A 27516-nucleotide genomic window follows, 5' to 3' on the forward strand; every position below is an offset into this window, starting at 1 on the left:
GAATATGGCTACGAACACAATCAGGGAGACAACTGTGGATGTGATAATTGATGGATGAGAATAAGAAACCAATAAGACAGAGTAACTGAGATCATTAACAACAGCAGTGCTCATCAGAACAGAACAGCACCCCTTATCAACCGACTGATAATCACACGCACTTCATTTGGTCATTAAGTTTGGAGAACTTTTCTTTAGGTCAAGAAAAACATGGCCTTTCCATCTTTCCCTGAAGAAATAACCCAATTACTGGGCTTTGAGTGGCATTAGCATTCTGAGCCGCATGGTGTTGCAAATGTGAGACGCTGGGGACCGGGGGAGAGTGCAGCTGCAGAGGGGACGGTGGGAGGGGAGTTCACCATGCAGCATCCGGGGTGTAAAAGCTCACATTAAACTGGTGAGTCACCACAAATGTGGCACCAAACAAACTCGCGAATGTACGACGCGCCTGAGCGCGTTCATCCACACAGCTTGTGCAAACGACACGGAGCGGGTCATGTTTCCATGACGACTGTTTGACTACAATGCAGGAACTGGCCACTTTCAAGCAGCAGCTTTCCCTTTAGAGTTCTGGCTGATGGGATGGCATATTTTTACGCCCATCGCAGTGATTAAACACGAAATATCCCTCGGGCCGAGACATAATAAGACTCGGTTTCCTCAATACACACCCACGTGGACTAATTAGCACTACGAACTAACCACTGTTATTCCTGACAGCTAATGGAAACAAAGGCGCTGTTAAAAGTAGGCAGAAAGGGTCATTTTGCTGAAGCTAGGCGGATGTTATTTAACAGCTACACTGACTCAGTAATGCTTTATTAATCCTGTCGCCCCCCTTGATTATCTTTAGCACTCGTTCTATGAGCTCTATTCCCACTACAGTTGCAAAGTGAGCACAGTGGAGGCTTCATAATTAACAGTACTTAACCAGATTTCTCACCAGGTCTAAAACTAGGCAACAGTGGGTTGAGATTTAAATTGTAGTGTCTATTGAATATTCATTTAAATTGCAATATATTAACTATGTGCCAAAATGAGTGGGATGTCTTTTCGTCTGTTATCTACATAGACAGCCACTTTCTAAAGCATTTTTTTTTTCTCGAGAAAACAAGGTGTTCATCAAGAATTTATTTAATCAAAAATACAGTAAATAAAGTAATATTGTAACATATTCTTTTACAACTTAAAATAACTGCAGCCATGTGATAAAAACTCACAGACAGAATTTGTATCAAACAAAAAACTTGCAATTGCTAGCTATACAGTCAGAATCGCAAGAAAAAAGTCAGAATAGCGAGATAAAAGCTCACAATCCAGACTATTTTTCTTGCAAATGCAAGTTTGTATCTCGCAATTCAGACTTTTTTCTCACAATTCTGACATTTTTCTCTGAATTGTGAGATAAAAACTCGCAATTGTGAGTTATAAATTCCAATTTTAAGGGGAAAAAAGACTAATATGTTCTCAGAATCTCTGACTTAACTTGCAATTGCAAGTTTATTTCTATTCTGGGGAAAAAAATGAATTGGCAAGATGTAAACTTGCAATTGTGAGGAAAAAAGAGATAAAAATCACCTTTTTAATTCAGTGGCAGGAACGGGCTTCAATAACAAAAAAACGACTTATTGACCCCAAAGTTTTACATTTGTGTATTAAGGTAGTGTATTACGTCTAATATAAATGCTGCCTTAGATTTTGCTCGAACCAAGCTATCTTAGAAACTGTTTTTTACATATAACTATGCATCTTTATACCAATATCCTATGTTACATTTTTACAAACTGAGTTATTCGAAAAGAGAATTTATTTCGACAGCTTTGCAACCTAGCCTACTGAATGTTTCTTTCGCATTAGATTAAACATGGCATTTTCTCTGACTAAGGTCTACTGCACTCCTTCATGCACCTTATATCGTCTGACAGCTTCACAAACTCTTGCATTTCCTCAACATCTTTCAGAAGCATCAACAGATGGAGACATTTCTCATTTTCATGACTCCAAAGAAAAATCTGTCTTTTAAGCTCAAATTTCAACTAGCCTTGACAATTCCTTGCTAAACAGCACAAAGCCAACGTGGCATTTAACCTGAGGCAAATCCGCACTAAAGCGACCAAAGTTCCTTTTAATAAAGTGAACAGATGATACTGTGCTGGGTGAGTGAATGTGTGTGTGTGTAGGATAAAAGTACTGCATGAATACATGCATAATGAGTTTGATTTGGTCCTTTCCCACTGGCTTTACTACAGCACCTCTCCCCTTCGTCTCTGGGGTCATGTCGAGTCTTTTTATCTTCACAAAGATGACTCAGTAACTATTTTACAAGGTGATGATTTTGTGTGTGAATTGTATGAAGGTACACCCTTAAACTAAAATCGTCACTGGGGTGTAAAAAGATTGTATGAAAATAAAACTTCCAAAACTCAGATAGACTGAAGATTACATAAATTTAAAACACAGCATATGAATCCCAATAATGCCATATCAAACATTAATATTATAGTAATGACTTTTCTCAAGTTCTCAGCAAAAAAAGTGAATCTGTTCTACTTTATAGATTTGCATTTTGGGAGCACATAACACACACACACACACACACACATACACAGAGTGTGTTTACAGGCTAAACTCAGAGTGAACACCTGCTTTACTAAAGCAATCCATCAGCATTTTCTTTTCCCAGAACTCCATCTTCTCTTGCTTGTTCTCTTGTATTAGGGTTATTAGGAGAAGTTCTATCAGAGACAGATTGCTGCTTAAAGCAGTTCATAATCATCGGAATCTCACACATACTCCAACACATGTCCACAGTGGGCTTTAAACCGAGAACAGCAGGAAAAGCAGGGAGAAAAGCAATTAAGCCGTCTTAATAGCATTAGACATGTTGCTGGATTCTGGATGTCATGGTCGATCTCACGTTGTTGATAGAAGTACGGCGCTTTCACTAAAACACGGCGCATCCACAGTCATCTGGATAAACCTGATGTTAATATTTCATTACCGAGATGCAGGCAGAGAAAAAAGAATCAAATGAAATTATCCTCAGTGAATGTGAAGGGTGTGTGTAAGAGGCATGTACAACAGAGGAGATTCTTCTAATGAAACAGAGCAATAGAGGGATATTTCCCCTGATGTAACAAAGGACGATACCTTTTACTACTTATTTAATATCACTGATATTTAGAAGAAACAACTGAGTTGTTAAAATGATGATATTCGTGATTTATCTTTCTTCTGGGCTGAACAAACAAGCTGAAGCAGAACAAACAATATGTTCTTGGTTGTTCATAAACAGCTTTCTCTACATGGTCAAATGACATCAAAAACAGGAAATCACACAGACGATTATTTTGGAGTTTGCAGGAGACAGACAAAACCCGCCACAGCTGATTGAAGGTCAAGCTGTGTTGTTAGTGTGTCTCCGTCTGTGAACTCTGTACACTTCGTGCCGAGTGTTTATCGCTTTGTGCTGGTGTCTGATTCAACTCCCCCTCCGTGTTCTTTCATTCACTTCAGTCACCTGTTCTCTCATATGCCCAATTCATGAAGTTTCTTCCGCAATTATCTACCTATTTAATATCACTCTGATCTAAAAGCGAACAGGCACCAGCTTTCTAAGGCAGAATACTAACTGAAACTGAATTTCATAATTAAAGAAAAAGTTCACCCAAAAATGAAAATTCTGTCATTAATTCTCACCCTCATATTGTTCCAGACCTTCATTGATCTTCAGAACACAAATTAAGATATTTTTAATGAAATCCAAGAGCTTTCTGTCCCTGCATAAACAGTAACGCAACTGACACGTTCAAGGCCCAAAAAGGCAGTAAAGACATCATTAAAATAGTCCATGTGACATCAGTGGTTCAACCGTAATTTTATGAAGCTAAAAGAATACTTTTGTACACAAACGAAACAAAAATATCTTAATTTGCATTTCAGAGATGAACAAAGGTCTTACAGGTTTGGAACTTTTGGAATCATGAGGGTGAGTAATGACAAAATTCACATTAACTGGTTTGTTGATTTGATCCAAGACCCGTTTTAAACCATTCATCAAATCTCTCTCAAACACCCCACCGAAAACATTTGACTCCACACATTAATATTTCAAACCCATTAAAGAAAAGTCTGTGCTAATCTAAACCCGCCGATAATCACTGCCCTCCTTATCTGGGCAATTTATGAAAAGCCATCAATCATTGAAAACTTTGATCGTATTTGCGCAGCGTGGAGAGTGATATATGACACTAAATTTATGAAGAGCAAAAAAAGGATGTCAAACTCATTCACCACTCACTCTGCGTGGGCATTGATCTGATCAAGTGGGTGATCTGCAATGTCACTGCAGTGCATAATGTAATGAACATGCAATAAATAAATGAAAAATCAAAACTCACGTATGGTACAGATTCCAAAGTGTCCGTGTTGACAATAATTGGGGCAGGACTTGCCTGTGAAAAAAGAGAAAGGGAGGGCGAGAGAGATGGACGGAAAGGAAAACAGAAAGAGAAAGAGATAAAGATCAGAGTGGATTGGAGATGCGTGAACTGGCCTAGATTTCATTAAGGGATACAGCAGAGCATGATGGGCACCGCTGAGCTCACAGATGTCATGATGAGAAACACAAGTTTAAAACAACAGTCGACAGCAACACCCACTGTAATGGAACACAATATATTTACTGTACAGTACATTCTCACACACACACACACACACACACAGATTGATTAGATGAATGATGAAAAAACATGACATCATTTAGTGTGATCACTGTTGGAAAAAATTAGTATGACATGAATGTTGAAATTGTTTATGTCCCTCCCAGTTTCTCTCTGGTGCTATTTAGCTGGTTTCTGATGACAACACAGTCAATTCATTTCTCCCACACAGAAGCGAGGCCAGAAATCACGGTGGGTGGACGTCTGTTCTGTACCTTCTCTGCAATTTCATCGAGTGTTTTGAAGTGTAACCCATTCATTAGCCTTTATTAGAAAATATTAGCTCATTTTACACAGCATAATGTACAGCTGCACAATTCACTGTGCAATAAGTGCACACTTAAAGGGGTCATTGGATGCCCATTTTCCACAAGTTGATATGATTCTTTAGGGTCTTAATGAAAAGTCTATAATATAATTTGGCTAAAAATTCTCAATGGTTGTGTTAAAAACACCCTTTTTACCTTGTCAACATGAGCTCTGTAAAAATTATCCCATTCTAAGGGATTGTTCCTTTAAATGCAAATGAGCTCTGCTCGCCCCGCCCCTCTCTTCTCTCTGTGGAGTGACGAGCCTGTTTACTTTAGCCGCATTTAGCCGCAAAACTTGCCAACTAGCACGTTATTAGGAAAGGTGATTGCAGAGATTCAGAAAAAAAGAACCTTATACTCACTTCTGCTGAATAATTTACGCGAACATAGATGCATTTATGTAGATCGGGAGGCGCATTCCCTTCACAGACAAATGTAATCCACTGCATCTTCAGCGGCTCAGATGTCAGGAGTAAATGACGACCACTATATTCATTATTACATCCAGCAACACAACACCTCAATCGGAGATATTCTTGTCTAACTTACATCCCTGCTCCGGCATCGAAACAATGGAGGTGGGATTGTTATAGCTGATCTGAGATAAGACGCTCATGTCAATCAACTATGGTGGGAGCGGCCTCTGCTGGTGTGGCACCACACCGACAGGCATCTGAGAATGGCTCGATTTGAAAAAGGGGATATTATTTTTACAGATTAATTAAAAACCACTGCATGGATTTTTATCATTATAGGGCAGATTTGTACATACACTGCCAACACACATTAATATTCAAACAACATGTAAATGTGAACTTTGCATTCGATGACACCTTTAAGGTACATTTTACCTTTATGGGTAATAATGATATCTGTGGTGCTGGAGGCAAGAATAAATCATGTAAACTACTGCGCAACACACAACCTGATAAATACATTTTTCAAGCTATATACGGTATAAGAAATGTGGTGATATGCAGACACAATTATTTTTATAATCACAAACTATTAGTATTTTAATGGGTAAATAAGCAGTCAGTTTGAGTGGACCAGTGACACTGTTGGCCTTATATGACCTCGAATATTAATCATATGAACCAAATTCAGATAAAAGTGACATTTGTAATGTTACAAAAGATGTCTATTTTAATAAATGAGGTTCTTTTGAATTTTCTGTTTATCATAGAATCCTGATTTAAAAAAAAAAAAAACAAAAAAAAAACTGTATCATGGTTAATATGGTATATTAATAAATATAAATATTATAAATATTAAGCAGAACAACTGTTTCATCATTACCCGAGTTTTAAACCAGCGTTGCGAATTTAACAAAATTCGAATGTCACATGAAACATTTGCGAATAAGCACAGTCTCCATCCAACGAGTCAGAGAACAATTGAAATTAAAACAATTGAATTGAAAATATTTTTTTTTCAGAAATGTTTTTTCACAAATGAGACTCGTTTTTGATACAATACTTAAAAATTCACATAATTATTGACAATAATAATAATGTTTCTTGAGCACCCAATTAGCATATTAGAATGATTTAAGGGTCATATGACACTGAAGACTGGAAAAATGGCTGCTGAAAATTCAGCTTTGTCACCGTAGGAATAAATTCTTTTTTAATATGTAATATAATTTCTAACATTTCTAAACATCTTGTGATAATACAGTAATATTTAATATTTCACATTTTAAACGTTTTTACAATATTTTATCAAATAAATGCAGCTGTGGTGATCATAAGACGGTGCCATGCTAAAAAATACAAATAAATCTAAGATTATGAGATTAAAGTAATATTTCAAGAATAAAGTCGAAATTACGAGAACAAAGTCAAAATATTACGAGAATAAAGTAAATATATTTTGAGAATACAGTAAAAATTACAATAAAGTTAAAATATTTCCAGAATTAAGTTGAAATTACAAGAACAAAGTAGAAATATTACAACAATAAAATCGAAATTACGAGAATAAAGTCTAAATATTTCAAGAATAGTCCAAATATTTCTTGAAACAGTTTAACTTTATTCTCAGAGCATTCTGACTTTAATCTTGAAACGTTCTGACTTTATTCTCGTAATTTCTACTTCATTCTTGAAACATTTCTACTTTACTCTTGTAATTTCTACTTTATTCTTGTAATTTCTACTTTATTCTAGAAACATTTCGACTTTATTCTCATAATTTCTACTTCATTTTCGAAACATTTCTACTTTATTCTTGTAATTTCTACTTTATTCTAGAAACATTTCGACTTTATTCTCATAATTTCTACTTCATTCTCAAAACACTTCAACTTTATTCTCAATGTTTTGACTTTATTCGAAACTTAAATTAAAATATTCTGAAAATAAAGTTAAAATTACAAAAATAAAGTCAAAATATTTGAACAAAGTTTACATATTTCGACTTTATTCTCATAATTTCAACTTTATTCTCGAAATACTTCAAGTTTGTTCTCAAAATATTACATCTCGTATTTTTTTTTTTTTTTCTTAACGTAACACTAAAACACCATTGTACATAAGAGACTTATTTAAAAAAAATAAATGAATAAATAAAATAAAATAAAATAAATGAAACCTTGAAAAAATCTAAAATCATGTCTTAGGGAAAAACATGTCCTAGCTGAGCATTTTTAATAGAGTAGCTTGAAGCTAACAACAGCTAATATTGCATTTGATATTCATCAGATGTTTTGCCTGCACAACTAAATGTCTTTTATTTATTTTCTATTGTCTATTTTTATTAATTCAGTCACAAAGTTACTGAGGAAAGCATTAGGGACTAGTTTCATAAAGCACTTGAGCCTACATCATTTGCATTAGTCCCACAGTTCATCAAAGCAACACTTGCTCAACCAATGGCAAGGCTTTCTGTTTATCTGACCAATGGCAGACCTGCATTTAGGACCCCTAATTGAAAACAAGCCATTATTTTTGTAATTCTGTTTGGTGTCACTAGAGGCACACAATGTTTAACAAGTAATGAAAGGTGGGCTAGCGTACAACACAAACTCATTCAGCTGGAGGCTGTGAGGCTTATCACAGACGCATTAGCGTTCAGAGATGGCCTACTACACAAATCCCTGGGGAGATGCACCCGGCGACTAAAGATCGATCGACAGCAGAGATTGAGGCTGTCCCTGCTTACTGCGCACTGCCTCTAATTACATTAATACATCTCCCGCCTTGAGAGCTACAGCCTCAATCACAGAAGGACCGAAGAACCAGAGGGACGTGTTACAAAGTCAGCTTGAATTCATACTAAACATTCTGTGTCTTGCTAAAAAACTATCAATAAGATGATAGAAGGCATGTGGTAGACTGTGTACAACTTTTTGTTCAGCAAAGTTTTGATCATGTTGATCATTTAGAGGCCTTTGGGTATCAAATATGATACAGTAGGCTTTGTAGGGCTAAGTACACACTGCGGGCTTCTCCCACACAAGGTGTTTTTGTAATGAATGACACGGTGGGATCAGCAACAGAAATGTGCCATCTAACTGAAGCTATTATCTACTGATGTGGTCCATCACGGCATGGCAGACAAACATTAAAGAGATTAAAAGAGATAATTGCAGCATTATCTCAAAATATGACAGTTTAATGGTCGGAAATAAAAAGCAAACAGAACGTAAATGAGCAAAAGCTAAGTTTAATGTCTCCCTGGATGACAAAGAGCAATATTGGCCATTTCCAAAAGTGAGTCATAAAGAGGCTGTCCTCTGAGACACATACGCTCAGAAAGATGACTGCAATTTTCAACTAGGATGACATTGCTAAACTACGAGTCATAAGCGTGAAGACAGCTCTTGCATAATGCAGATTTCAGTTTCTATTAAATGATCATGAATATGATGTTGATATTCTGAGCTCTGTGATGCTAAAGAATCTAGAATCTATCATTGTTAAAACATGACATGCTCCCACTAGGTGGTATAATAATAAATATGACTGCATTCATCAATATGCAAATGATATGCAGATTTATTTTAGATTAACATCAGACATCCACAAGTTTATCAGTACTCTGTCTGAAAGTACGACATTAGCTCTATGGATGTGGGTGTTTATGAACTTCTGCAGAGATAAAATTAAAAACAGCACATCTGAAATTTGATTTGGGTATCTTGATTTATTATCACTGAAGATCAAAGATTACATCAGGAAATGATGAGTCATTTTGTCTTTATGAGGCTTTGGAGTATTTGGTGACCTCACACTGAAACTGAATATGGCTCAGAGTAATTTAAGATTGCATGATAGTGTTAGGTAGTAGTTATTTTGTTCTTTCAGGAAGTAATCAATACAAAACAGCACTGTGGTGGTATCATTGTACAGTGATATATATATACACACAGATTGTAATATCATGGTGATATCTTGTGTGGAATAAGACAGTGAGGGCTGAAACACACAAACTATAAACCCTTAGATATTTCCACCTAAAATAGGTTTATTCATTGCTTAGATTGACATCAAAGAGAACTGAAATGGCAGTGCTGCATTAAAGGCAGTGGGTTGCTGGACTAACACTAGGGCCCTATGAAATCAGTTTTAATTATAATTTTTTTTTTTTTTTTACAAATTCATTTTCCCCTTTTAATTTTTCTGGATTCTAACCTCCAACCCCACCCCCCACTCACATTTACAATGTTCTAGACTTTGTTTTAATGGTTAAATTGAAAAATAAAAAATAAATTAAAAAGCATGTCTAGTTAATTGAAATCTTGAAACTTACAGAGATTGACACCAATTTATTAAAAGTTTCATAAAAATGACATTTTTAAGTCCCTACGAATTTTCTGGATTCCATTTTAAAGGTTTCATTAACTTGTCATAATCAAAACATTTTTCTAGTGAATAAATTCTGGTAAGTATTCCTTTAAAAAATTATGTCTTAATAAAATGTTATTATTAGCAGCAGTGCTATCATTACAAGTAATATGTTTCTGTCACAGTTTCTCAAGTTAAACCAAACTTTTATTTTGACAGGTTGCTGTTAAGACCTTTAAGTTTTTGTTTGCATATGACATAACTACAGAAATGGTAAAATGCTCATGAAGTGACTCTCAGAACAGTTTTAGAGATTATGTTCATACTGCTTTCATAAAGTTACTTTACTTTCTCATACTGCCATCAAGTGTTTAATCAAACTTAAGTCATTAAAAAATATATATATATATATATATCCCAGCCCACAGTTGATTATTCAAAATGATTCATATCCTCCAGTTCTGAGTGCAATTATTGGACAGCATTATATTGTAGATTGATCGGAGATTAATCATAATAAACATGCTGCTACAATATAAACAATAACATTGAAATATATTTAAAACAATGTATTCTTACTATCCCTCCTGCAAAAAAAACTTAAGCAGCGTGCTGAATCTCAAGACTGCAGTGACAATATTTTATCTTTTATAATGGTAAAACATAATAGTTTTTATGTCGTTACTTCAAAAAAAATAGGTAGTTTAAACAACATAACATCTCAACATACAATAATTAAGTGGAAAAAATAATATGTATGCAACAGCAATGTATCACCGTATTCAACGCCCATTTTTATTATGATAAACGCATCAAAAACGCATGTTTTCGATGACTCCAAAATGTGCGTCAAGAGCACGTTTATACAGCAAATCACACGCCAAAGACACATGTTTTCTGTGAACACAAAGCGCAGTTTAAGAATACAAATACAAATCCCAAAAAATGCATGTTCCGACACAGGTTTTCTGTAAACCTGTTCGTGCACACTGAGAATGTGTGTTTTAATGGCAAATCACACATTGAGGATGCACGTTTCACTTTCAAATCACATGCTTTTGATAAGTCAGTTTGCAATCTGACACTTGTCCAGGCGTATATGAATACTCTGGCTTGCCATAAGAGGCTGGAAACACCGTGAGCGTCATGTGCTTCACTATGTGTGTAGTAATTCTGCTTCATTCATTCACAACCGTGCGTTTTCATACAATAAAAATGCATGTTCCGTCACACGTTTTTTTTTTTTTTTTTTTTGTGAACCCAAAACGCATGTTAAGAATGTGTTTTTATGGCAATTACACGTTGAGGGCGAGTGTTTTGATACAAAAACTGTGCATGTTAAGAATGTGTTTTTATGGCAAATCACACATTGAGGATGTACGTTTTGCTGTCAAATCACACACTTTTGACGAGTGTGCAATCTGACACCTGTCCAGGCGTATATGAATACTTTGGCTTGCCATAAGAGGCTGAAAACACCACAAGCGTCACATGCTTCACAACGTGTGTAGTAAACGAAACCGTGCATCTGCACCATTCATTCACACAGAGATTCATATAAAAACGTGTGTTTTCATACAAAAAAATGCACATTCCGTCACAGGTTTTCCAAAACACATGTCCAGAATGTGTTTTATGCCAATTACAAGTCAAGGATTTGCATTCTGATACAAAAAAACGTACACATTAGGAATGTGTGTTTTTATGTCAAATCACACATTGAGGACCTATGTTTTGCTGTCAAATCACACTCTTTTGATGAGTCAGTGTGCAATCTGACACCTGTCCAGGCGTATATGAATACTTTGGCTTGCAATAAGAGGCTGAAATAACCACAAGCGTCACATGCTTCACGATGTGTGTAGTAAACGAAACCGTTCATCTGCGCCATTCATTCACACAGACATTTATATGAAAAAAAAAGTCTTTGTGCAGCTTAATATTCACAGGCACTAGTCCATATTGCATTTTAATTTAAGTGTACTGACCTACTTTTTATTTATTCAAAATTTGTCAAATTCCATGACATTCCCCAGTACACAGCAAATTCCATATTTATGACTGGATTCCGTACAGCAAGTAGTCAGTTAAAACCCTGGCTGGACAAAGCGTAACAAATTTGAATAAATCTTTTTGAAAAAGTGCTTCAACAGGCACACAGACTCTTTGTTGATGTGTTCATTAATTCACTCTCTAGACACAATCGGCTGAAGTGGCTGTTGCCCGGTTTTCCAGTGTTATCTGTGTGGAAGTGCTCGCAAATGCACTGATGCAGAGCACGACCGGCCTCTTTCAGCCAGCCAGTGCTCACGTGGCCCAGCTGAGCACAGAGGTGATGGCATTACATAATCAACTGCACACACAGCTCTCAATCAACATTAGGGGATAAAAAATTATTTATGTGTGCACATTAAAAAATGGTAATGTACATGGAATAGAATGGAACAGGAATGGCGTTTTCAAGGCTAAAGATGCGAGATAAGATGTTGTGTCTAAATCCACATTTAATATGAAAAGTGTGTGTGGCGTAGGGCAGACCAGCTCTGCAGTGTTTGGTAAAGAGAGCACGAACACAAACATCTTAAGGGCTTATTGTGAAGCCAAACTGGGGCAGACTTTCTGCTTCAAGCATCTTCATGCCTCTGCAGAGTTGGAAAATGACTTGCTACACAGAAGTGTCTGTTTCCAACACATCAGCATTTTAGGGCAGGTAAGGTGCAGGCTAATAGAAGATCAAGAAAGTGCTTAGGTTTAAACAACTTTATGTAACTTAAAGCACTACGTCAGACTTTTCTAATACCTTTCTAGCCGGTGAGGGTCTTTTGAGACGAGTTTAACATTGTGTTGCGCAGATGTTTTTGTGATCCAAACAGGCTTATCACCTCAGAAATGTGTGTGAAAAGCAAGGAAATTCAGGCAAAACATGATTAATATAGTGTGGCGTATTTCGAAACCCCATCAACGCTAAGGTTAACTGTGTGTTAATAAGCACAATGGAATAATTACGGTTGTCCTTATGAATGATGGCAATTCACCTTAGCTGTGAGAACTGAATAAAATCGCAAGAGGGATGAATGTAAACTTCAATTAAACTACTCATCAAACATTCCTAATTCGATTTGCGGTATATCGAATTACCTGATGAAAAATGCCCTTTAGTGAAACAAAAGGACTAGTCATGAGGATTTAAAAATAGAGCTGAATGAAGATGAATAACTACAGTATACTGGCCATTTTGCCCTTTGGCTAACAGTGTAACAGTTAATGGTATTACATACTGCACTGCTATTGCAACTGCAAGTGACTGCAATTTACTCTACACAGTTGGCATTTTGCTTATCTAATGTTAAAGATGATAAATAATGATTGGTCTGCAGATGTGTTATGTGCTGCTTAAAGAGGTCCTGCAATGGCGTTCAGTGCCTCTGCTCTTGTCCCACTTTACGGCTCTCAATAATTCAGGCCACAGAAACTATACATAGAGCTACCACACCACCGTCAATAATGCACAAGAAGAAAAAGTCAACAACAACAGCCTTAAAAGATTTGAACACCATAGAGACAGCAACTCAAAGAAGCATCCAAGAACACCAGACTACAGAGGGCTAGAGGTGTGCAATAATGACAAAATAAAAAGCTATCTCAATATTTTCTAGAACTTTGTTGATTTTGCTGAATGTGTTATTGTGCTGGTACTTTAGCAGGTTTAGGACTGCCGTGGACAGCTGACTCTCAGAGCTTTTGATATTATTCGATTTCTATGCAGTTTGCAGGAGTAACAGAAATTAACTTTTCCAATACGTTTAAATTGATTTTTATCTTTTATGGGCATTTTTACCTTTATAAGACCTTTTTTCTAACCTAATTAAATGCATCATCTTTTGTGTCAAATTCTTACATTTAATCAGAACATTTAAGTAGTAAGACACTATAGGGCTGTTTTCAATCAAATGAAAACAATTCGTGTTTGCAATGAAGAGGTGGCACAAAATCTGCATCTGAAGTGGCATTTAGATGCATTTACACAGGCCATTTAATGCAGGAAAATACTGAATACTCAGAGAAAATGGAAAATATACTTCAGTTATAAACCTAAAATCGCCTGTAGATAGTCAGTGAGTCATTGATTCAACTGATTCGTTCAAACGGTTGACTGATTCAGTAACGAAACACTGGCATTCCATTGCTGTGGCTTTGTTTGAAACTATTTTCATTGACAAAATAGAGCAAGAACTTGTGTTTAAATTGTAAGTCAATTAATATTAACTTCTTGTTTGTTGGACTGTTTTATAAAATCAATATCATATTTACAATCATGCTGATATTTGGGGGAAAAATTCGATACTATCATAGACGATATATACCGCACACCCCTACAGAGGGCTGGTAACGATATTACCAAGATGCATATATAAACGCACTAATAAATGTGTTAGGGTTTAAAAAAAAAAGCTGTAATTAAAAAAGCTTTTTAAAAAGAAATTATTCATATTTTTATTCAACCAGGATGCACTGAATTAATAAAAAGTGACAGTAAAGATATTTCACGTTACATTTTCATTTCATATAAATGCTGCTTATTTGAACTTTCTATTAATTAAAGAAAAAAAAAGGCAGAGCAACCGTTTTTCAACGCTGATAATAAGAAGAAATGTTAAAAAAAATATCATGTGACACTGAAGACTGGAGTCATGGCTGCTGAAAATGTGCACCGCCATCAAAAAAGTAAATCTTTTAAAATACAGTAAAATAGAAAACAATTATTTTAAATAGTAATATTTCAGTTTTTATTTTGAACAATTATTAAAAATAATAATAATAATATTAATTAACAAAAAAACAAAACAAATCTGAACTAATCTAAATGAGATTAAAGCTGAGGAAGAACCATCTTATCTAACAATGTTTTTCTTTTTTCATAAAAATAATACAATTTATATACTTTTTAATGTCAAACGCTCGTCTTGTCTTGTTCTCCTTGTATTCTGGCTCAAGACAAACAGGGTATGTCGAAAAACTCTGATCGTATTTTCCCCCTCAACTTCAAAATCGTCACTGTTTTACCTTTTTTGTTAAGGGTGTTTGATCTTCTTTGCATGTTCACTTTGCAAAGACTGGGTCGGTACTTCTGCAACGATGTAGGATGATTTTGAAATGATTTTTGAAGTTGAGGGAGAAAATACGATCTGAGTTTTTTGACATACCCTAACTGTCTTGAGGCAGAATACACAGAGTTCAGGGAGAGCAAGACAAGACGAGCGTTTGAGATTAAAAAGTATTAAAATTGTATTTTTTAAAATGAAAATAACCAATCATTTCGCTAGATAAGACTCTTCTTCAACCGCATTTGGGATCGCTTGAAGCTGCATTTAAACTGCATTGTGGAAGATCAAACTCGGGGCACCATATTAGTCCATTATATGGAGAAAAATGCTGAAATGTTTTCCTCAAAAAACACAATTTCTTTATGACTGAAGAAAGAAAGACATGAACATCTTGGATGACAAGGAGGTGAGTACATTATCTGTAAATTGTTGGTCTGGAAGTGGACTACTTTAAATCACAGATTAGGAAAAATTACATTAATGTAAGGTTTTTTAATAATAAATAATTTTAAATAATAAAACTGACTAAATATCAACATACTAATTTAGTTTGTGCTGGTATACAAACACACAAATAAATAAACAAGCTTGAACTGTAAAAAGATATACTAAGATATATACTGGCTAATAGCATCTCTTCATGACCTTTTCTAAACGGAAACATGATCAGAGAGGTCTAACTATGTCCAGTCAACGGGTTCAAGCTAAAATGTGATTGAAAACCACTCTCAGCCTGCACACAGCATCCCCTTTGCCACATATATCAAACGAGACCGCCAGAGACGAGAAATGTGGAAGTGTTTTCATGTAGAGACAGGTGATGGATGCAAAGCCACATGGTAATTTCTCCCGTGCCTGCCATTACATGATCAATCATTGTTCCAATTTCCATATTTCAGTGTTAAAATCCATCTATACTGGTAATGACATCCTGTTCAGCTAAGAAATGGGTCAAAACAAATGAAATGATAATCTACCAATCCTCCACTGCTATTTATGTACTGTATATTAGGACAAAACACAAAATAAATACATGTCACATGCACTGTGATGCAGGAAGCACCAAACGAGAGTTCCACTTCTGCTTAACTAGATAATCCTGAAGTTTAAACACAGATCAGCATAGCAAGAGAAGAGCATGCACGCACACACACAAACACAAACAGAGGGTCTTCAGAGGGCAGTGTCCAGCTGTGTTAGTGCACTCATGGGGGTGTGATGCATTGGCCTGATTTAGGGCGTTTAGCTGGATCTCTCTCGCTCATGAACAAACAGATTACGTTATCATCACTGCTCTAGTATTTGTGATCTGAGAGCCATGTTGTGTAGAACTGTTCATGCGATACTAAGGGATATCAGCACAAGCAGCAACAAAAACAACAAGCATGTCAGAACAGGGGCTCCAGTGGTAATACGTGCTTATAGAAGTGCAAAATGCACGTAGGAAAACACACCTCCTTATAGCAACTGCAACATAACCTTCATTCAAAAGCAGAATATTCTCAGCCCAGCTAGCATTTTAGTTTTTCAGAGACTTTTTCAGCTGTTTTTCAATGTTTTTGAGGTCTTTTATGCAGGGTTCATTAATTTTATAAACATTACAATAAAACTTTTATTGTGAAATATCATTTTTATTATTAAGCTTTACATTTTAAAATAAACTGCAATTTGTTCCTGTGATGGAAAGCAGACATCACTCCAGTCTTCAGTGTCACATGATTCTTGAGAAACCATTCTAATAAGCAGCTGTTCAAGAAAGATTTCTTATTATAAATGGTGAAAACCAAAAATGGTGAAAAGCCCATTTCTGGCATTGAAAAAAATAAATAAAGGTAATTGCGACTTTTTATCTCGCAGTTCTCACTTTTTTTTTTCAGAATTGTGAGATATAGACTTGCAATTGTGAGAAATAATGTCAAAATTGTGAGATAAATCTGGCAATTCTCACTTTTTGCTCGCAAATGCAAGATTGTACTGTATCTTGCAATTCTGACTTCTTTTCATGCAAGAGTTATAAAGTCCAGTTTTAAGAGAAAAAAAGACTATGGTCTTAGAATTGCAAGTTTATACCTCACAATTCTGAAGAAAAAAGTGTTGAGTGTCACATGAGAAAATCATGCGCAATATGGAGCTGTTCAAGAAATATTTCTTATTATCAGTGGTCAAAACTAAGCCCGTTTTCAGCACTGAATAAAAATTTAAAAAGGTAATTGCGACTTTTCACAATTCCAACTATTTTGATACAAACGTGCAATTCTGACTTTTTTCTCAGAATTACATGATATAAACTCTTTTGTGAGAAATCAAATCAGAATTGCAAGATAAAAACTCGCAAATCTGACATTTTTCTCGCAAATCTACTTTGTATTTTGCAAATCTGACTTTTTCTTTGCAATTCCTACTTTTTTCTCAGAATTGTGAGATACAAACTTGCAATTCTGACTTTTTTCTCAGAATTATGTGACAACCTCGCAATTGCGAGAAATAAAATCAGAATTGCAAGATAAAAACTCGCAATTCTGACATTTTTCTCACAAATACGACTTTATATTCCTTTTTCCTTGCAATTCCTAATTTTCCTAATTTTTATGAGATACAAACTTGCAATTGTGAGTGACAGAGTCAGAAATGAGATATAAACTCACAATTCTGACTTTTTTCCTCAGAATTACAAGATATAACCTTGCAATTGCTAGAAATAAAGTCAGAATTGTGTGATTAAAAACTCGCAATTTTGACACTTTTTTTTCGCAAATGTGAATTTGTACTGTTTCTCGCAATTTTACTTCTTTTCTCGCAACTCTGACTTTTATTCTCAGAATTGTGCGATATAAATTCGCAATTGCGAGTTACAAAGTCCAATTTTGAGGGTAAAAAAAAAGATTATGTTCTCAGAATTGCAAAATGTATCACGTAAGTCCAAGAAAAAAAAGTCAGAATTGTGAGATAAAAAGCTGCAATTACCTTTTTTTTATTCAGTGGTGGAACGGACTTCCATAGAAAAGAGTTATGCTACATTAATATAAAAATGAATAAATAAAAAAGACTGATCCTAAAAAATCTAATTCTATGAATTCTCCATGACTTCCTAATATTTTTATTTTATTTTTCCACAAAATCTTTTTCAGTAGCGAAAATCACAATTTTACAGTTTTTCCAAGCCCTCAACAACTTCATTCACTTTTCTCACTACTTCTTACTTCTGGCCCTCATATCCGACTACCCATGATGCACCTGTCCACCCAACGTCCCCGGTACCTAGCCCAGATGGCAGCGGTTACCTGGTACGGCTCATGCCAGCTGTGCGGATGGCAGCCGCACTCCGTCCACAGATCGCAGCTCCCCCCTTTGGCTCGGAGTGCACCGCGGCTGGGACTCCTCCAGGAGCTCTCTGAGCGTGAAGCCGTGAGTTTGGCCCTCTGACGGGGCAGGGTGGACATGGACGGAGAGGGTGAGGGCTGGTAGTTGTATCCATGCTGAGGTTCGTGTTGCCAGCTGCAAGAGCAGGGCGCCTCGCCCCCTCCACGATCTCCAACACGGCCGTGCATCTCCACACAGCAGCTCTGCTGCTTGCTCAGGTAAGCCGTCATCCCGAATGCACGTTCCTCTCCTCCTCTCGCCCTGTGTGTTTCACCTCCCTGTCTCTGAGTTTGCGTTCGGCAGCAGCAGAGGACGCAGCTGTGGTGAGCGGCACTCCTCTGGGCGGTATCTGAGCAGTGTGCTCTCGACAGTGAGAGAGCCAGTGAGAGGGCTCTGTGTGTTTGTGTGTGCGCGTCAGAGAGAGGGAGCGTGCGAGAGAGAGAGAGTAAGCTGGCTACTTGTAGACACTAGGCATGTTTTAGTTAGGCAACAACGGGAAGACAGCAAGAGAGGGAGCTCAAGTGGGAATAAGAGAAGAAAGAGAGGTAGACGAGTGTGTATGTGAGAAAGCTCTGTCAATTGATGATTTAACTGACGGTGTCTTGACAGCATCTCTGCTCAAGGCAGAAGCAATCAAACCCTGAACAGCTGGGGACTGAGCGAGCTGCCTTAACCCCCAAACCCCCCAATCAGACAGACGGATGTCTAACTGACAGCTGCACTTTTTCAACATGATAAAATCATTCAAATGATCTCTTGCAACAAGCTGAAAGTACACGAAAACCTTGCAGCTATACAGAGATATAAGCCACATAGTTTGAAGGCAGACGCAAATGCATAAACACTACAAACTGAACTAATAAGTGTTCTAAAACCTACTTTGTATTTGAAAAAAAAAAAATCACTAACACAGTGGTTTACTGATTCTAATAAAGCAACAGCAATGCCAATGAAACTAATGTGCACTAAAAAGTTATAACAGTACAGCCAAACTCTGTTTTTCACGGTTACCAAGCAATGCAGCAAACTGGCACACTTGATGTGGACCTGCAGTCATGCGGCCTTTGCTTATGTATGTCAATGAGTCAACAAGACCGTAGAGCGTCCCATTTGTCACTTTAGTCTCAGAAGGGCACTCACGAGCACCACCTTTGTGCCTGCAATGCAGACTTTCTCAGAGTCCAGAATTTTGTGTATATCACAGCAGAACATTTCCCAACAGACTATGCAGCAAAGTGTGGTGACACTTTAGTTTCGGGACCAATTCTCAATATTAACTAACTATTAACCACAACTTTTGTCTTAATAAAACTTCTAATTTGCTGCTTATTGATAGTAAGGTAACTGTTAAGGTTAGGTATGGGGTAACGAATCTAAAATATGATCATGCAGAATAATCATTAATATGTGCTTTATTAGTACTAATAAAAAGACAATATGTTAGTAATATGTATTCTAATAAGCAACTAGTTAATAGTAGGAATTTGTCCCTAAATTAAAGTGCTACCCAAAGTGTGGACTATTTAAATTAAATTGAATTGAAAAGAATTTAACTGAAGAATGAATTTAACTGAAAAAAGAAATAATTTTTTGTAAAAAAAAAAAAAAAAAAATTATAAATGCATTTTTATTATTATTATTATTATTAATGCAACTTCAGAAATGCAACTACATTTAAAGTTTATAATATATATATATATATATATATATACATATATATATACATACATATACATATATATACATACACATATATTTATATATATATATATATATATAATTATTATTATTATTATAAACTTCAAATGTAGTTGCATTTCTGAAGTTGCATTAATAATAATAATAATAATAATAATAAAAATGCATTTAATAACTTTTCAGCTTCAGAAAGTAAAACTTGTAAATGTAAATATTAATGTTATTATTAATATTATTACAAAAATAAATTTACTGATTTGTGGTAATTTTACAAATACATTTTCGTAAAAATAAAACAAAAAACAAAACAAAACAAAATAAAAACTTTCAAATAAAAAAATTCAAAAAGAATTTAACTGATTTGTGTTCTTTTTACTGAAGAAGGAAATAAATTATTGTAGAAAATTCTTACTTTAAATGCAGTTATGTTTCTGAAGTTGCAATAAACATAACAATAATAATTAATAGTTATAAAATAATAATTAATAATAATAATATACAATAATAATAATGATGATGATGATGATGAATTTAATCAATTTTTCAGCAACAGCGTTAGAAGTCAAATTCTTTTAAATATGGATATTATTATTAATATTATTCAAAAAAGTAACTGATCTGTGTTATTTTTACTGAAGAAAAAAAATACATTTGTAAAAAAAAATCAAACTAAATTAAAAAAAATTAACAGATTAGTGTTATTTTTACTGAAGTAAATAAACTGAAAATTCTTATTACAAACTACTTCAAATGCAGTTGTGCTTCTTAAGCTGCAATAATAGTAGTAGTAGTAGTAGTAGTAGTAATAATAATAATAATAATAATAATAATAATAATAATAAATGTAATACATTTTTTCAACAACAGCTTTAGACGTAAATCTCTTTTAAATATGTATATCATTAATATTATTATTTAAAGCTGTGTTAGTAACAATTAAAATTTGACTGATTTGTGAAATTTTTACTAAAGAAAAGCATTTGTAAAATATTTTATTATAAACAACTTTAAATGGAGTTGCTGTTGAACAATAGCATCTATTTTAATACCATTTAATTATTATTATTATTCTTAGTCATCTTCTTCTTATTATTATTATGTAATGTAATAATAATAACAATGAATTTACGCTATTTTCAGCAACAGCTTTAATGGTAAAACTGTATGTATAAATGTATAAATAATATACATTTTAAATATGTATATTATTGTTAATATTCATATTATTCTAAAAAAAAAACTGTTTTTAGTAACATTTTCAGAGGCAAAACTGCATTTGAAATAATTTAAAAATAATAAATGAACAAGTACGAACATGCAACCTGTGTAGGCATTTCGAAAGATAATTAATGCAGTAGATTGTCTGTTATTTGCATTTTAAGAATGTACTAAACAAAAGTAGATGAATAAATGAAATTTTGTAATCCATAATTCAGCAGGAGACACACAACTGCATAAGAAACAGCAGAGCTATAGCCTGTAGCTTGTGGATCACTGAACCTCATTAATTCAATAAGATTTCTATTTATAACCAACCTAGTCACATTTAATCAAAACAAGGGGCTTTATGCTCAGCAACTGATGCTTAACTGCTTAAGTTAAACCATCCAGCTACATCAGAATCAATCCCAGAGTGCTGTACTGACTGTTTGATCAACCAGTGTACATTAACCCCACCTACTGGCTACTAGCACACAGTACAGCTCCATTCAACTTCACAGGAACATTACTAGAGCTTAATATTTGTTTAGGATTCAGTCTTTTAGCTGTGTGGTTATTCATTCTGATTTAGTAATCCTCCATCACATCTGGGGGGGTGGGCTTTGATGAAAATTAATAAAACACACTGGAGGTTGATTATTAAGGCTTTAGTGATTTGTTCAGAACGTGTGGTTGTGTAGGCATTCTAAGTGTCTAAATGCCAATTAATCATACAGTATTTCCTACAATTAACAATTCCTTCGCACCGTTCAAATCATCTAAACCTACAATTAAGCACTTTTCTCTCCTCCCACATTCCAATTAAATTCTTGTGACATTTTATATCCCACCTGCAGGGCACACAAAGACCATCAAGCTCTACTAATAGGTTTGAACGGAATGTGAATGTATGGTAAGAAATTATGGTAAAGAAATATCATTAAAAAATTTCTGTCTTTTTTTTTTTAATGTTTGACTCTCTTTGGAAAAAGTGGCCAGGATATTCTTCAAATTGGCTATAAATTAATCATAAAAGCACTCTAAATTACTCTATAATATGTGCTATATTTCACATCCTCTAAAACCGCTCTGAGAGTCAATTCACAAGCACTTTACAGTTTCTTTTGAGAAAAACATTTGTCATATCGTATACAAACAGAAATGTAAAGGTCTTCACAGCAACCCATCAAAATAAAAGTTTGGTTTAAGTTAAAGAAACTGTGACAGAAATATATTACTTAATATAATAATAATAATACTACAACAACTACTACTACTACTACTACTAATTTTGTTTAATAAAAATATTATTTTTGAGGAATATTTACCAGAATTTATTTACCAGAACTATGTAAATACACAACACAGTATTTCTGAAAAAAAAATACAAAAATAAAATAAAATAAAATAAAATAGATAAATAAAATAAAATAAAGTTAGTGGATCTTTATTAAATCAGTTAATTAGACATGCTTTCGATTTTTTAAATTAATGAAACTATTAAAATGGAGTCCAGAAAATTAAATGGAACACAAAGAATTTGGTAAAAAATAAATTAAATTTGAGGGGAAAAAAAAACAACAGATTTCACAGGGCCTTAAAAGTGTAATATATGCTGTTAAGCTGTGTAAGTTTTATAATTTCAATTAATTAGACATGCTTTCTGATTAATATTTTTCAGTTTAACCATTAAAACAGAGTCTGGAAAAATTAAAACGAAGAAAAAAAATGAATACAGAAAAAACTGAATTTGGGAAAAACAAAACATTTCATAGGGCCTAAAAATATTTTTTTTTGTTAAACTTTTAATAAATTGCTGTTAACTGTGTAATTTTAGTGATTTCGGTTAATTAGTCATAATATTTTTTTATTTAAACCAATAAAACTGAGTCTAGAATAATTAAAATGGAATGAAAAAAGGGGAAAAAAAACAGTATTTGTGAAAAAATAAAAACATTTTATAGAGCACCAAAATGTAATTTTTGTTATATGTTTAATGAGTTGCTATTAAATTGTGTAATTTTTGTGATTTCAATTAATCAGACATGTTTTCTGATCCATATATATATTTTTTATTTAACCATTAAAACAGAGTCTAGATAAAAAAATACAACTGAAAAAACTAAATCCAAAAAAAAAAAAAAAAACAGAAAAAATGTAATTTGGGAAAAAATAAAACACTTTTCATAGGGCTGTAAAGATTTACATTTTGTTAAATGTTTAATAAACTGTTAATTTGTGTACGTTTTGTAATTTCAATTATTTAGACATACTTTCTGATTAATATTTTCTAATTTAACCATTAAAACAGAAATTAAAACATAAAAAAACAGAATCCAGAAAAATTAATGGAAAAATATGAATTTGAAAAAAAAAAAAAAAAAAAAAAAAAAAAAAATGAAACGCATTTCATAGGGTCTTAAAAATGTCATGTATGTTAAATTGTGTAAGTTTTGTGATTTCAGTTAATGACTTTTTTTTTTTTAAACAGAAAAAATTAAATTTAAGAAAAAATAAAACTGATTTTATAGAGCCCTAACAAGGCCAACTAGAGGACAGAATTATAATTAAGATAGAATTATAACACATGAATAATGTATACTTGAAATGTGTGAGAGAAGTCAGTGAAATCATCCAGTGAGAAAATGTCAGCCGTTTCGAATTCCTAAACGTGTTGTGCGTTTTCTATCACACTTTTAACATGATGACAAACACCACTTATCACTGTCAATGCCCGAAATGATGACAGCCTCAGGATGTGTGTGTGTGTGTGAGTTGTATGCCATGTGTCAATGCCAAATGTTAGTCATGGATGCCAGCAAGCTGTGATACCACGTCATCCAGATAAACCCTTGTATAATACTGTTGAAAATGTCATAAGATGCTGTCAAATTAATTTTCCCACCTTTCAACAGACAGACCATCAAGTGACAGGTGGTCAGCCCTGACATTCACACACGTACCATTGCCCACTCAAGCAGCTACACCCACAAGGGCGAGAGAACATGGCACCTGTCTGGATGTAATATTAACACAAAAATTGCTGGATGTGTCACTGAAAACAACCAGCACATGACAAGCCACCTTAGTTCACATAAATTTCCCACACACACTACACTGTTCACTCAAATAAATGCAGATGAAAAGATCAAAAGGGTCAAAATGCCAATGGTATCTATTAATTGAAAAAACAAACAACAACAACAACAACAAAAAAAACTTTATTGGTGTCCTCCTTTTTCCTCAACATGGAAGTAAGTATATGGATGAGACTTCTGGTTCATTATCTGCTTTAGTGAAATAACGAGAAAAATAACAACGTGCAGTAAACAGTAAAACTGTCTGCACTACAAACCAGTGTGTTCATCAAGAAAATACATTAAAATAATATGGAAAGACACACCAATTTGCAATATCAAGCAGCAAAATGAGCTGTTTTCTAGAGCTAAAAATAGCTGGATGCCGACGAGACCGGAAGCCAGACACATTCAATTTATAAATGGAAGCGCTCACTCTTACGGGAAGGAAAAGGTGGATATATAATAAGAATTCTATACTATTTACATATATTTCATAATTGCATGTTGGAAAAAAAAAAAAAAAAAAAAAAGGAAAAAAGGAAAAAAAAGGAGAAAGGTTGTATAGATTTGATTTAATTAATAACTGAAACAAAACACAACACAACAACAACAACAACAACAACAACAACAACAACAACATAATAATAAATTACTAAAATAATTTTATTTAAAATTATTAGAATGATAAAATATTTTAATTCTTTAGTTATTTTGCTTAGGATAGAATAAATATTGTGCAGTTTTATTTTTTGTATATTTGTGACAAAAAACAAAAACGCTATATATAATAAGAATTATATACTTTTACATACATTTTATAATTACATGGTGAAAAAAAAGGTTTTATAGATTTGATTTAATCAATAACTGAAAAAAACAAAACAAAACAACAACAACAACAACAACAATAATAACAATAATAATAATAATAATAATTATTATTATTATTATTATTATTATTATTATTATTTTCTAAAATAATTGTATTAAAAATGAAATTATAAAATATTATTTTAATTTAGTTATTTTGGTTATGATAGCATAAATATTTTGCAGTTTTATATTTCTTTATATATTTGTGACTAAAAAAAAAAAAAACTAATCCATATAACCCATAAACTGTATGCCCTTTCACTTGGAGTCACCAAGAAACAAAACAAAAAAATTATATATACGTCTTGGATTTGAATGCTGCATGTAACTTACATCTGTGAGATTTAGACTTTCATTATAACAATCAATTAAATTCAATAAATTACCGGCAAAATGCCCAGTATCTCCATTTTACCATTTACTCACCAAAGCCAACTTGCATTCAGCATTTGGCAAAGGTTCATTTTGGACACTGTGTATGTATAAAACCAGGAAGCTGGTTGCTATTCAAGCAGCACAATGAGTGACAAAATTCACACTGCAGGCACTGGGAGTGTCTGGGATCAGGGTTCTAATTAAAAGCCCCCTCTCTCATGCGGCTCTTAATAGAAGAGAAGTACTCAGGCAACCACGTGTCTTAGTTCTCACAGGAACCGAGAGACTCTCTTCTCTCCTTCCCCTTCTCTTACTGGGTTTTCCACTGCTCTCAGTAATCAACCCTTCATTTCTTCATGCTGTTCCCAAACCGTAAATACACACACACATATGATGAGACAAGAACTCCCACTCTGCAAGATGCCCGCAAAAATTTCAAACCAACATTGCAGGGCAGAGTTTAAGCGGTTGATTCGCCCTGTCAGTGTGTGACAGGTCATTTATTGCTTCACTGAAAGCCATTAAGGTCTAGAGCCCATCTCTCCTTTACCTTAGAGAGAGAATGATCATATGCAGAGAAAATCAATATACAGTCTGACAGACACATGCTGGGCCTCAGGTACTAATGAAAATTAAGACTTAATGAGCTTTACATATTACCTGAGAACTTTTTTCTATGAACAACGTTCAGCGTTTCTGGTTGTCCCTTTTGTGCTGTTATCGTCGTTCACGTTTACCACCACAAGGTGGGGCATGTGGTTAGACTTTGAAACTGGACATGGCTACAAAATCAGTCCTGGCCCTCAGATTGATACTGGCACTTTAAAAGTGATTTCACACACTTTTTACAAAGAAAAAAAAATCCATTCTCTCTTGCTCCTGTAGCTTTGCTGAAGGTTTTGTCCTGAGTGTCTACTTCACATGAAAATTGAATGATTTTACTCACTGGCAAAGTAATGTTGCAGGATGAACAAATTAAACTTTTGTACCAGCCATTCTGCTTCAGAACTGAGAGCAAGGAATGATGGTACAGACATTTGCCAATTGAGCACATGCTCAGTTCGTGCCCATTAAAGGCAATGATACTGCCGCAGAGTGTGCGTGTGTTTACACTACTGGCTTAACTCAGCAGTTATTGTAAAGTTTGACAGAGTCCGACAGTCGTCAACTGAAGTGACAAACCTTGGTCCGTGTTTTGGTCAAGAGCCAACAGTAGGTGTTCAATGTTAGAGAAGTCTGGAAAGCCCATGGGCTTTGCTGAACTTACCTAAAAAAATGATTTGTGTGATTTTTGTTTTCGTTAATTGAATTAAAGATTAAAAGAAAAATTGAAATGATAAACTAAAATTGCTAATAAACTAAAATTCAAAACTATAAAAGTATAAAGCTAAATAAAATAAATATGAGACAATAATCAAAAATTAAAAGCACATGACAAAATTATCAAAACTAAAACTAAAATAATTAAAAACAAACAAAAAAAACAACCTCAAAATATTAATACAAACAGTAGTGTACACTACCAGTCCAAATTTATTTCAGTAATATATTTCAAATCAGCAATAAATGAGCAATGGTATTATTTATAGTTATTATTTATACACTTACACTACCAGTCAAAAGTTTTTGAACAGTAAGATTTTTAATGTTTTCTGAGAAGTCTCTTCTGCTTGCCAAGCCTGCATTTATTTGATACAAAGTACAGCAACAACTGTTAAATTTTTTAATATTTTTACTATTTAAAATAGCTGTTTTCTATATAAATATAGTTTAAAATGTAATTTATTCCTCTGAATTTTTAGCAACATTACTCCAGTCACATGATCCTTCATAAAATCATTGTAATATTCTGATTTGCTGCTCAAAATTTTTTTATTATGTTGAAAACAGCTGTGTAGAATTTTTTTCAGGTTTCTTTGATGAATAGAAAGTTCAGAAGAACAGCATTTATCTGAAATAGAATTTTTTGAAACATTAAATGTCTTTACCATCACTTTTGATCA

General features: G+C 34.0%; 1 protein-coding gene across 28 annotated transcripts in view; it reads right to left on the reverse strand.

The window, feature by feature from the left end:
- dlg2 (discs, large homolog 2 (Drosophila)) overlaps positions 1–27516 on the reverse strand; it is a 273796-nt gene that overhangs the window by 90417 nt on the left and 155863 nt on the right. For 26 of the 28 annotated variants that reach the window (XM_051121178.1, XM_051121189.1, XM_051121186.1 and 23 more), the window contains one exon: positions 4401–4454. The exons of 1 other annotated variant lie outside the window; for it this stretch is intronic. In XM_051121178.1, the coding sequence (XP_050977135.1) occupies positions 4401–4454 (54 nt within the window). Of the gene's footprint in view, positions 1–4400; positions 4455–18208; positions 18659–27516 lie in introns of those variants that run through there. One more of the 28 variants, XM_051121194.1, reaches the window with a different exon arrangement.

The sequence above is a fragment of the Labeo rohita genome, chromosome 10, assembly GCF_022985175.1.
Source record: "Labeo rohita strain BAU-BD-2019 chromosome 10, IGBB_LRoh.1.0, whole genome shotgun sequence".
Taxonomy (NCBI): Eukaryota; Metazoa; Chordata; class Actinopteri; order Cypriniformes; family Cyprinidae; genus Labeo; species Labeo rohita.